General features: G+C 50.4%; 1 protein-coding gene across 1 annotated transcript; it reads left to right on the forward strand.

The window, feature by feature from the left end:
* The first annotated feature begins 665 nt into the window (after nt 1-665).
* On the forward strand, nt 666-2,043 carry LOC101782356 (GLABRA2 expression modulator). The gene is made up of 4 exons (XM_004957010.3): nt 666-879; nt 968-1,069; nt 1,186-1,463; nt 1,564-2,043. The coding sequence occupies exons 1-4, from the start codon at nt 783-785 to the stop codon at nt 1,753-1,755; spliced, it is 669 nt and encodes a 222-aa protein (XP_004957067.1). The 5' UTR covers nt 666-782; the 3' UTR covers nt 1,756-2,043.
* The last annotated feature ends 9,841 nt before the right edge of the window (nt 2,044-11,884 follow it).

Here is an 11,884-nt window from a genome sequence, read left to right on the forward strand (position 1 = left end):
GAATTGTGTGCTAAGCGGCTTTCTGGTAATTGAGAAATAATCGAGATGTTTGTGTGGAATTTTCGCTTATTTTGGCTGGTAATCGAGGAATAAGCGAATACAAACGGGGCCGTAGATCATCCGTTGCAGTTCTAATCATGTTCCAGTAATATTGATTCAATGCTATGTAGTTTCAAAATATATGCTGTAATATTGATTCTTTAACGGACGAGATTCCATAATTTTTCTTGTCTGTCCAACGGAGGTAGTAGCAACGAACCTGGTCAGGTCGCGTATCGTGACGCGAACAAGGAGCGGTGTCGCTGTCCGCTCTGCGCAACGTTGCATTCGTCTCGACCAGCGCCGATCCCCTTTTTTAAAACATGGAGCCGTGCCGTGCCGTTCCGGCCGGGGGTCGCTGCAGCTGCGCCCGTCACGTGGCATCGCACGCTTAGGTCCGAACGTCTCCGTCGACCCGCCCCGCTCCGGCGGTCTGGCCGCTACGGGCGGCTGCCGAGCGCCGAACCCGGCCGCTTACCTTGGCACCCTCTCGCTGACACCGGCGCCCCGCACCCGCTTGCACAGATACAGGAGCCGGTGCAACCGAAACGGCACGGAGAATGGGGTGGTTGGTGGCTCGTCGCCGTCGCGCTCGGTAAATAGTGGTGGAGTGGAGTATCCTACGTTTCCTACAGCGCTGCTGCCGTATCCGTCGTGCAGAAGCAACCAGCCCATTTCGATACGCGCGAGGGAACAACGGGAATTTGACAGGAGACAACAAGGGAACATCCCAATCGCGAGCGATGCAGCCGGCCGCGAGAAGTTGGTCGTCGCCGCCGGCGGCAACGGAGGCCAGCCCTTACGCGATGCCTTCGCCTGTACAGCCGGCGTCGTCCAACGGTGCGTGCGCAGAAGTTGCCGATCAATTTGGGTTCTCGGTTCTTTGCAGTCCGGCGCTTCTTACACAGTTTTGCTGTTCCGCGCTCAGGCACCAAGGAGGCGGTGAAGAATGCGCTGTCGCGGTGGGGGCGGAAGGTCGGGGAGGCGACCAGGAAGGCCGAGGATCTGTCGCGCAACACTTGGCAGCACTGTGGGTGATTCTTCGTTACCTCGCTAATCATCGCCGCTTTTTGTCTAGCTTAATCATCATCAGATTAGTACTGGTAGTCAAAGCTTACTTCAATTCCAAGTGGTTTCTTTGGCCAGTGAGGACGGCGCCAAGCATCGGGGAGGCGGCCGTGGCGAGGATCGCGCAGGGGACCAAGGTGCTGGCGGAAGGCGGCCACGACAAGATATTCCGGCGGGCCTTCAGTGCCCCGCCGGACGAGCAGCTCCGCAAGTCCTACGCCTGCTACCTCTCCACGGCCGCCGGCCCGGTGATGGGCATCCTCTACCTCTCCACGGCCAGGGTCGCCTTCTGCAGCGACAGCCCCCTGTCCTACGACGCCGGCGGCGGTGACAGGACGGAATGGAGCTACTACAAGGTATCGAGTATCGACTATCGAGCACGCAGTCGCGTTCTGCACTGGCCTCTGTAGTCCTTCAACGTTTTCTTTTGCTAAGACGGCAAACGCGTGCGTGCAGGTGGCGATTCCTCTGCACCGGCTGAGGGCGGCCAGCGCGTCGGCGAGCGAGCTCAAGCCCGCAGAGAAGTTCATCCAGCTGGTGTCGGCGGACAAGCACGAGTTCTGGTTCATGGGGTTCGTCAACTACGACGGCGCGGTAGCGCACCTCCAGGAAGCGCTGAGCGGCTTCCATAACTTGCAGGCCCTTTGATCTCAGGAGATCGACGGCGTTGTGTTCGTGCTCGCCAGGTACATGGAGTGGCCCTGTTCCCGCTCTTTCGCTGCCGGCAGTAGTGTTTGCAGCATACTCTGCATGTTATTTAGCTGTGCTTACAGTGTACTACCCGTCCGTTCGTCCGGTCGTCCGGATTTCATGCGCAAAATACGAACCGTTCTATTTTAGAGAAGACCATGATTATTCATGAAGATGACTCTGATTATCAGTTTATCACGGACCAGATGAGCCTCTCTCTGGCCTTGACGTTTCCTGCCTGATGAAGCGATCGTGTCGTGCAACATGAGTTACACTGTGGGAGCTTGTTTTCAAAAGAAAATAGTGTGCCAAATGCGGGAGATATATTTAAGCTTGCACTTTTGTTTTGATCGTTGAATGCGAGTCGTGGGCCAAATCGCTTCCTAGCAGAACTGAGCTACTGATATCCGATTTTACACATGAGGATTAAACTCGGACTACGGCAATATATGAGGGACCTCGAGGACTTTTTCCTTATTGTTAAGTCTAGATGCTTTTGGGCTACATTACAAAATTACTTGTGGCCCAACAATTATACGCCCCGGGGGAGGGAGATTGGTCCGTCCAGTCTTCCTTCCTTCGTGGTCTGGGCCGAATCTCCACCTATACCTACAAACACCGCCACCGGCCCACCGCACATACGTGGAAAAGAATGCTGCCCGTCGGGGAAAAAGAGAGAAGAAAGAATCGACGAGATGAGATCCCATCATAAAATGAGCAATCCAAGAAAACTGAGAGCTTGAATACAATCGTTAAAAAGTTAAGAAAACCCAACTATCACAAGAGCAAACCATTGTTCCCGAATCTCTATGGAGCCACATTAGCAGACCAAAATGGTTACTCCAACCGTACTAGCTCACCCGAGTCCTCATCTCGATGGAGCCACATTAGCAGACCAAAATGGTCACTCCAACCGTGCTGGCTCACCCGAGAGCCCTCAGCGCTCACGCCGTCAAGATGCAAAATTCTTGTACTCGTTTTTGCGGCTGCGACCACTACTTAGTGTTATGCCCTAGCCTAGGATCACTAGAGCACATCTAGTCGTGTCTGATACCAATGTTATGCCCTAGCCTAGGATCACTAGAGCACATCTAGTCGGGTTCGAGAGAGAGACATGAGAGACTAGGAGTTCCTGGTGAGTGCCTAGTGTGAGAGAGGGGGAATTGGGGTACCTTCACCCCTAGGGGTGGGAGCAGCGGAGCTGCTGGCCATCGCGGGTTCGGTTGGTGTAGTTCTGCGCAAGGCAGCGATGCGCAGTGTAGTCCGGTCACCGGTGAAGTGGCAGTGGCGCTTCCCGCCGCTGCTGCGCAACCTAGATCGGTAGGTGTGTTGGTGGGGGCGGCTGGCTGCGGCGAACCTCGTGAGCCGAGCCGGGTCCCCCCACCCTGTTTATATAGCGCAGCGCGACAGGGGCCCACTACCCATTGATAGGGTAAGCGCCCCCGATCAGGGCGCAGATCAAGGTCCTGATTGGCCTTTGGGCCAATCGGGAAAGAGATCAATCTAACATTCTCCCCCTTGATCTCATCATTTACTTTTAGCTTTATACTTTTCACTTTTATTCGTTTCATCGTAGATTAATATGCAGAGCATGTTTCATCGTCACAGCTTGATTGCCGATAGAATCAACAGCTACAACACACCTCTCTATTTTGAAACAATTCTGTTTCTTTTGGGCCTTATCTAATCCAGGAATCATAGGCTTTCCCTTAAACCCATGCCGGCTAAGTGTTCCCTGAACACATTGGGAGGTAAGCCTTTTGTGAGCGGATCCGCAAGCATATCTTTTGTTCTTATATGCTCGAGACTTATAGTGTGATCCTGGATTCTGTCTTTCACAACGTAAAACTTTATCTCAATGGCTTTGGAAGCATTGCTTGATTTGTTGTTGTGAGCGTAGAATACTGCTGGTTCATTATCGCAGTACATCTTTAGTGGTCTGTTAATACAGTCAACCACTCTCAATCCGGGTATGAATTTCTTTAGCCACATTGCCTGCCCCGTGGCCTCATGACATGCTATGAATTCTGCGTGCATCGTCGATGACGCAGTTACTTTCTGTTTTGAGCTTCTCCATGAGATAGCTCCTCCTGCGAGAGTGAATACGTATCCAGACGTGGATTTTCTATCATCCTTGTCTCCCGCAAAGTCTGCATCTGAATACCCTTTTATCTCTAGGGAATCAGATCTCTTATATGTAAGCATGAGTTCTTTTGTGCCTTGCGCGTAGCGCAACGCCTTCTTTACCATTTTCCAGTGTTCTATTCCTGGATTACTTTGATATCTACCGAGAACCCCGGTGACAAAAGCTAAGTCAGGGCGAGTGCACACTTGTGCATACTGTAAGCTTCCGACAGCTGAAGCATATGGAACCGCTTTCATTTGATCGATCTCGTACTGGTTCCTGGGACATTGAAAATTCCCAAAACTGTCGCCCTTGACTATAGGAGCAGGTGTGGCTTTACTCGCATGCATATTGTACTTCTTTAGAACCTTTTCTAAATATGCCTTTTGCGATAACCCTAGAACCCCATTCAATCTATCTCGGTGAATTTCTATGCCCAAAACATATGTTGCTTCACCAAGATCCTTCATATCGAAGTTTGAGGACAAGAACTTCTTTGTCTCTTGCAGTAGATTGATATCACTGCTTGCAAGCAAAATATCATCTACATACAGGATTAGGAAAATGTATTTCCCATTTTTGAACTTTGCATAGACACAATTGTCCTCTATATTCTCTTGAAACCCAAATTTCTTTATTATATCATTAAACTTTAGATACCACTGTCTTGAGGCTTGCTTTAATCCGTAAATGGATTTCTTTAGACGACATCCCATGTGCTCTTTGTCTTCCATGACAAAACCCTTTGGTTGTTTCATGTAGACGTTTTCTTCTAAATCCCCATTTAGAAATGCCGTCTTTACATCCATCTGATGTAACTCTAAATCAAAATGCGCAACTAGTGCCATTATGATTCTGAAGGAGTCTTTACATGAGACAGGAGAGAAAGTCTCATTATAATCTATTCCTTCTCTTTGTGTAAAGCCTTTTGCCACAAGTCTCGCCTTATATCTTTCTATATTCCCTTTGGAGTCACGTTTAGTCTTGTAGACCCATTTACAGCCTACTGTTTTGGCTCCTTTAGGAATCTCCTCAAGTTCCCAAACATTGTTGGAACTCATCGATTTCATCTCATCTTCCATGGCCTCTAGCCACTTCGATGAGTGAACACTTTTCATGGCTTCTTCATATGAAGTGGGATCACCTTCTATATGAACTTCTTCTGTGTTATAAACTTTATAACAATCAGGGATGGCTGATTTTCTGACCCTTTGAGACCTTCTAGGCCCCTCACTTTCAGGCATATTTTGTGCCTCTGCTTGTGGCACACTATTCTGAGGTGGCTGCTGCAACTCTTCCTCGTGTGCAATGATGGGTTCAGTTGGCTCCTGAAGGACAGGTTCCAAAACTTCACTCATCGTTTCCACGGGTGGAATCACAGCAGGAGCCTGCACCACACTATCAGGAACTGTAGCAGGTGCCTGCACCACGACCTCAGGAATTATCGGTGCGGGAATAATAGGTAGTGAGAAGTATGGTTCCTGAATCATCGGATTGGGTGCACACACCCGCTTCTCCTCAAGATCAATTTCTCGAGCTACCATGCTCCCCCTCACCATCTCATCCTCTAAGAAAATCGCCTGTCTCGTTTCTACAAACTTTGTGAATCTGTCTGGACAGTAGAAACGAAAACCCTTTGATTTTTCCGGGTAGCCGATGAAGTGGCAACTAACTGTTTTGGGATCTAGTTTCCCGATGTTTGGGTTAAACACTTTGGCCTCAGCTGGGCTCCCCCACACACGTAAGTGGTTTAGTGAGGGTACTCTTCCTGTCCATAGTTCGTACGGTGTTTTGGGCACCGACTTACTTGGTACTCTATTAAGGATGTGAATGGCGGTCTTCAGCGCCTCCATCCACAGTCCCAATGGTAAGGTGGAATAGCTCATCATGCTGCGCACCATATCCATCAGTGTACGGTTACGCCTTTCAGCTACTCCATTTTGCTGAGGTTCGCCCGGCATTGAATACTGGGCTACTATGCCATTTTCCTGCAAGAACCTTGCAAAGGGTCCAGGAACTTGGCCGAATGGGGTATGCCGACCATAGTACTCCCCCCCACGGTCGGATCTTACTATTTTGATTCTTTTGTTATGCTGATTTTCAACTTCAGCTTTAAATATCTTAAATTTATCCAAGGCTTCTGATCTTTCTTTGATAGGATAAATATAACCGTAACGGGAGTAATCATCCGTGAATGTTATGAACAAGTCATAGCCATCCACACTTTTCACAGGAAAAGGTCCACAAATGTCAGTGTGGATTATCTCTAAAATTCCTGTGCTACGTTTAGCGCCTTTTTTAATTTTCTTTACAAATTTTCCTTTAATGCAATCAACGCATTGTTCTAAGTCTGAGAACTCTAATTGAGGAAGAATTTCATTCTTAACTAGTCTTTCTATTCTCCCCCTCGAAATATGGCCTAAACGACAGTGCCATAATTTCGACGATACTTCTTGAGTTCTCTTTCTTTTCTTTGTTTCTTTCTCTGACGAGGATACATTCATATTCACATCACACACAGAATTAACTTTTTCACGTAATGATAATAAATACAACTCATTGTGAAGGATGGCAACACCAACACATGCATTATCGAACCAAATGGCACACTTTCCATTACCAAAATGACATTCATAACCATCATGGTCCAAACGTGAAATACTTATTAAGTTTCTGTGTAATGAGGGAACATAAAGCACATCTTTAAGTACAAGCATGAAACCATCAACTAGCTCTAAAGAGACATCGCCAACAGCTTCAACTTCTGCTTGGACTCCATTTGCGACTTCAACGCATCTTTCGCTTCTTTGCGTAGTCCTCGTCGAATGGAATCCCTGTAAAGAATTTGCAACATGAACAGTTGCACCTGAGTCAATCCACCAAGTAGATTTCGAATACTGTGTATACAAGGATTCATTTACAAAAGAAATAGTATTCTCACCTCTTTTTGCCATTATTGACTTTAACCAGTCGGGGCAGTCTTTCTTGAAGTGCCCCTTTTTCTTGCAATGTAGACATTGGTCTTTGTCTACTGGGAGAAGCTTTTGGTGATTCTGCTGCATAGGAGCTTTTCCACGTGCCTTGAAAGAGGGATTAGCAATCTTTTTTCTGTTATCCTTCACATAGTGCAATGAGCCACCATGTGAGGATCTAAGTCTGTCCTCTTCCTGCACGCACATGGCAATCATTTTCTCCATGTCCCACTGTTCTGGCTGCATGTTGTAATTGACAACAAAAGTGTCAAACTCTTTAGGCAGAGAAGCAAAAACCAAATGCATAATGTGCCCAGGCTTGAGCTCAAGATCCATAGGCTTCAGCTGCGCTGCCAAGTTATACATCCTCATGATGTGATCTCTTATGCCAGTCCCTCCGCCATTGTACCTCTCTGTGGCCAGCTGCTTGAACAGCTGGGTAGCATATATCTTTGAGGAACCAGTGAACTGATTCCTTATCTTGTCGAGGTACTCTGAAACGGAGTCACACTCTGCGATCGAGCCCAAAATGGCAGGCTCAATCGTATTCTTTATCAAAGCCATACATTTCTTGTTGGCAGTGGTCCACTGTTTATTCTCAAGGGTGTATGCCAACTCCAGTGGAGCATAGTCCCTCTCCTTTTGCTGCCATGCAGCATCATCATCACCATCAGCCCTCACTGGCTTCTGTGGAGCTTGTGGCTGCGGTGTGGTCAGTACCCAGTCAACTTCTCCACAAACGAAGGAGAACTCAATCTTCTTCCTCCATTCTGTGTAGTTGTTGCCTTTGAGAATGGGTATCTCTTTGAGACACGCCATTAAGTTGAATGATCCTGAAATTCACAATCCATAAATGCGATCATAACGACAATTGCATGAGTCATTTCCAACGTTGGTCAAAAAATAAAACATACAACTGTTGATGCAATTTAAAACTATATCACCGTTGGGCAGAAATAGAAATAAAAGCATCAAAATAACTTTTTAAATCATGATACAGTTATTAACAACGTTGGTCAGAAAATAACAGCACCATGATCTAATTAACTTTATCATGCTCTCACAAAATTTAATTATCTCGTTGGTTCAAATTAAATTTAAATAGAGCAATGAATATTACTTTTGCAGCGGAAACTGTGAAATAAATCTATTTTCAGAAGCAAAACTCTGTACAAAAATTTATTAATCTCTAATACAAATTATCCCGTTGGTTCAAATTGAATTAGAGACTAAAACTGTGCAAAAACTATTAATTAAAAGCTTCTGGAAATAGAAAAAAAACAAAAAAAAACAGAGGTTACTGTGCAAAACGCGAAAGTCGGCCCGCGCGCGAAAACGGCCCACGGCCCGTTCCCGCACGCGGCCCGCTCGCGCGTAACAGGCGGCCTGCTCGCGCGGCGCCTGCGGCCTGCTCGCGCGGCCCACGAAAACGGCTTGCCGCCGGCCTCGCTCGCGACGCGCGCGCGCAGGCCACAACCTGGGCCTGGGCCGCGAAAGCGGCCTGCGGCCGCATCCCGCCTGGGCCGAATCTGGCCCGGACAATCCCGACCGTCCGTCCAGATCCGACGGCCAGGCGCCATTTTCGGCGGAACAAAACCGGCCGACGGCCGGCCCCTGGAAACCCTAGCCCCATTCTTCTTTCGCCCGTTCGCTCTCGCCGCGGCTGCGGCGGCGGCGGGGTCGTCTCTCCCGCGCCCGGCGATGGCCGGCGGCGGCGGTGGAGGGATGGCCCCGCCGGCGCACAGCCGCGGCAGCCCCCTCCTTCCTTTCTTTTCTAGCCTTCCTCCCTTCCTCCCTCCAAAAACCGAAGGTTCGAGATCCAGATGGAGAAAAGGGGCGGCGCCACCGCGGGTCCCCTCGCCGGCGAGCGCGTCCACCCGAGGGTTGGGCGCGCCGCCGTCGAGCGGTCCTGTGGTGGTGCTTTTGCGCCCTCCCCCGAGCCCCGAGCGGTTGCGCCGGTGGTTCGGGTGGACGTGGTCTCCGGCGAGCCCGAGGCTCGGCCGGCCTTTGCCGCTCGCCGTCGGTGGACGTGCGGCGGTGAAGGCGACGACAGGTAAGTTTCCCGGCGTCGCTCGTTTCTTTAGATCTAGGGTTAGGGTTAGGGTTTCTGTTTCGGTTTCTTTTTCGGTTTCTTTTCCGATCGTCATTCTTTTCTCGATCTACTGCTTTTCCCGATCTAGAATAGCTTCTAGGAGGTGTCTGATACCAATGTTATGCCCTAGCCTAGGATCACTAGAGCACATCTAGTCGGGTTCGAGAGAGAGACATGAGAGACTAGGAGTTCCTGGTGAGTGCCTAGTGTGAGAGAGGGGGAATTGGGGTACCTTCACCCCTAGGGGTGGGAGCAGCGGAGCTGCTGGCCATCGCGGGTTCGGTTGGTGTAGTTCTGCGCAAGGCAGCGATGCGCAGTGTAGTCCGGTCACCGGTGAAGTGGCAGTGGCGCTTCCCGCCGCTGCTGCGCAACCTAGATCGGTAGGTGTGTTGGTGGGGGCGGCTGGCTGCGGCGAACCTCGTGAGCCGAGCCGGGTCCCCCCACCCTGTTTATATAGCGCAGCGCGACAGGGGCCCACTACCCATTGATAGGGTAAGCGCCCCCGATCAGGGCGCAGATCAAGGTCCTGATTGGCCTTTGGGCCAATCGGGAAAGAGATCAATCTAACACTTAGTACTGGTACGTACCGGAGCAGCAGGCGGACCACGAATCCGCGCCAATCATGCCCGCACGAAAAGCCCTGCCCTGCCACGCAGGCACGGCCGGTCCACGCCCGATCCGGGCGCCACAAGCAAAGGCAAGCGGCAGACAGCGCGGTAGCTCCAGCGACAAGCAACCAGCCGGCAACCCGACGCCGGGCGCGGCAAAGCGGCGCGACGCAAAGCCGCGTCGCAAGGCCGCGCTGCCGGCCGCATGTGACGCCTGCCCTGCCAGCCTCTCCCCTCACCGGCGACCCACGCATCCAGACGGGAACCTCCAGGGCGACGCCTCGTTTTGTCCCTTTCACGCGCGCCTTTCCGCGACCCCCGCTGATACGTCCCGATCAGAACGTCGGATCATACGTACCCGCGGCAACCGGCCTGGTTCCATCTCTCGGCACGGCGCCCAGTCGCCCACCCTCCCTGCCTGGCCGGCGGCGCTTTCCCCTTTGGGAGGGAGGGGATGGGTGGGCGCGCCGGCGGCCCGGTCCAGCCCCCGTGCGTGCTCGCATGTGTGGGTGCCGGCCGGCCGGCCGCGATCCTCCTGGCTTTGGCGCTCGCGGTGGGGCGCGCCGTGCTTTTCCCCGTCCCGGCCGACGACGGATCGTAATCATGAGAGGCCGCGACCCGGGCACGGAAAAGATGGATTCTCTGGCCTCCTGCCACCGACAGATCTTACCGACTACGGTCAATCGGCCCGGTCAAGCGCCTGAGGGATTGGGTAGTTGACGCACGAACAGCTAGTTGATGATACAGTGTACCGACCTTGATAGCTACGCTACGTGGTGCCTCAGTGCCTGGCTGCATCCGTTTGGTTTATCGCCTTGTTTCAGAATGCAGATTTCGCAACCAAACTCCATATGCGATCCGAGCCCGTCTACGCATGTTGTTGCAAAGTGCCATGTCAACAATGGACGGACGACTAGTCGTGCGGTAGCAGGGCATGATCGTCGGCAGGGCACGCCCTCGCAACGCGACACCTCGCGCGCCAGGGAGCGTGTGCTAAAGCTGCCGGCGTCTTTGCCAAAAATCCCTACTGGCCTTTTTCGAGCCTCGCCTAGTGCTCCGATCACAGGGAGAAGCTTGCAAAGACGGGGGTAACGCAAGCTTTTACAGCCAGTGCATATATGACGAGTCCATGTCTAGCTCTATGTAGGTAGTGCTCTCGCTTTCCGTCGCTCGCTTTACGCTGGCCAGTGGCCACTAGTTTCGCTCGAGGCATCAATGGGCAGCATCCGAGCAGCAGGATGCACGGAGGAGACGCTCATTATCCAAGGCACGCGCGCGCGCGCGCGCGCACGCACGCAGCATTTTGCCATGTCTGGCAGCGTCGCCTCTGCTCTCACTTTTGCACTCCTTCGACCAAAAGAACAAAAGGAAGAAGACCGTGCCCATGCATGCACGCATACATACAGTCTTTTGCACTGGCAGTGTTTCCTCTCAGCTCTGCACTTGTCGCCTCCAAAGGACATAGCCAGTAGTAGTAGCCCTGTACCGGGCGCGTTGCTCACTTTATCTGTGTTTTACATCGGCGACCAATAATCACGGCCCTTCCTCTAAGTTCATGGCTTCAATGAACAACCCCCTAAAAACCCAAATCTCTAACACTACGGGAAACCTTAAAATTGCCGAGTGTATTTTTTTTACCGAGTGTTTTTTTTTCAAGCACTCGGCAAACAAGCTCTTCGCCGAGTGCCAAGCCAAAAACACTCGGCAAAAAAAATACACTCGGCAAATCGGGGCTTTGCCGAGTGTCAAATAAAAAACACTCGGCAAACTACCCTCTTTGCCGAGTGTCAAAAAAGACACTCGGCAAAGAGGGGGGTTTGCCGAGTGTTTTTTTTGACACTCGGCAAAAAAATATTTTTTTTCCTCTTTTCACCTTGAAATTTTTTCTACTCCCCACATACAACACGTGGTACTCCATGTTAAAATTTGGTATATTTTTGGATTTATTTGCTATATTTATTTAATTAATTGCATTTCAAGGAAATTTTTGGTATAAGTCAAATTTGAACTGCAGGTGATTCAAATTGTGGAACAAAATGAGTAGAAAAATGATATTCATGTTATTTGGCTCAATTTGAGACCTGACCCATGAAATGAAAAGAAATTTTGAACATCTTGTTCAGGAAACACGACAATGAACGTGTGGCGGTAGTATTTTTAAATTGTAAAAAAAACAAGCAAAGTCTGAAAATCATGAGATTTGTAGTTATGTGATGATATAATACGTGGAAGCTGTGGAAAAAAATTGGGAAGATTTTGCACATTTTCTCATGTACGATGATTACAAACC

This window comes from Setaria italica, chromosome II (genome assembly GCF_000263155.2).
Source record: "Setaria italica strain Yugu1 chromosome II, Setaria_italica_v2.0, whole genome shotgun sequence".
NCBI lineage: Eukaryota > Viridiplantae > Streptophyta > Magnoliopsida > Poales > Poaceae > Setaria > Setaria italica.

Bases quoted from the DNA above. Each gene is read 5' to 3' on its own strand.
- LOC101782356 (XM_004957010.3), top strand. From the start codon at position 783: ATGCAGCCGGCCGCGAGAAGTTGGTCGTCGCCGCCGGCGGCAACGGAG. The intron at 880-967 runs GTGCGTGCGCAG...TTCCGCGCTCAG, and splicing joins ACAGCCGGCGTCGTCCAACG to GCACCAAGGAGGCGGTGAAG. The intron at 1,464-1,563 runs GTATCGAGTATC...GCGTGCGTGCAG, and splicing joins CGGAATGGAGCTACTACAAG to GTGGCGATTCCTCTGCACCG.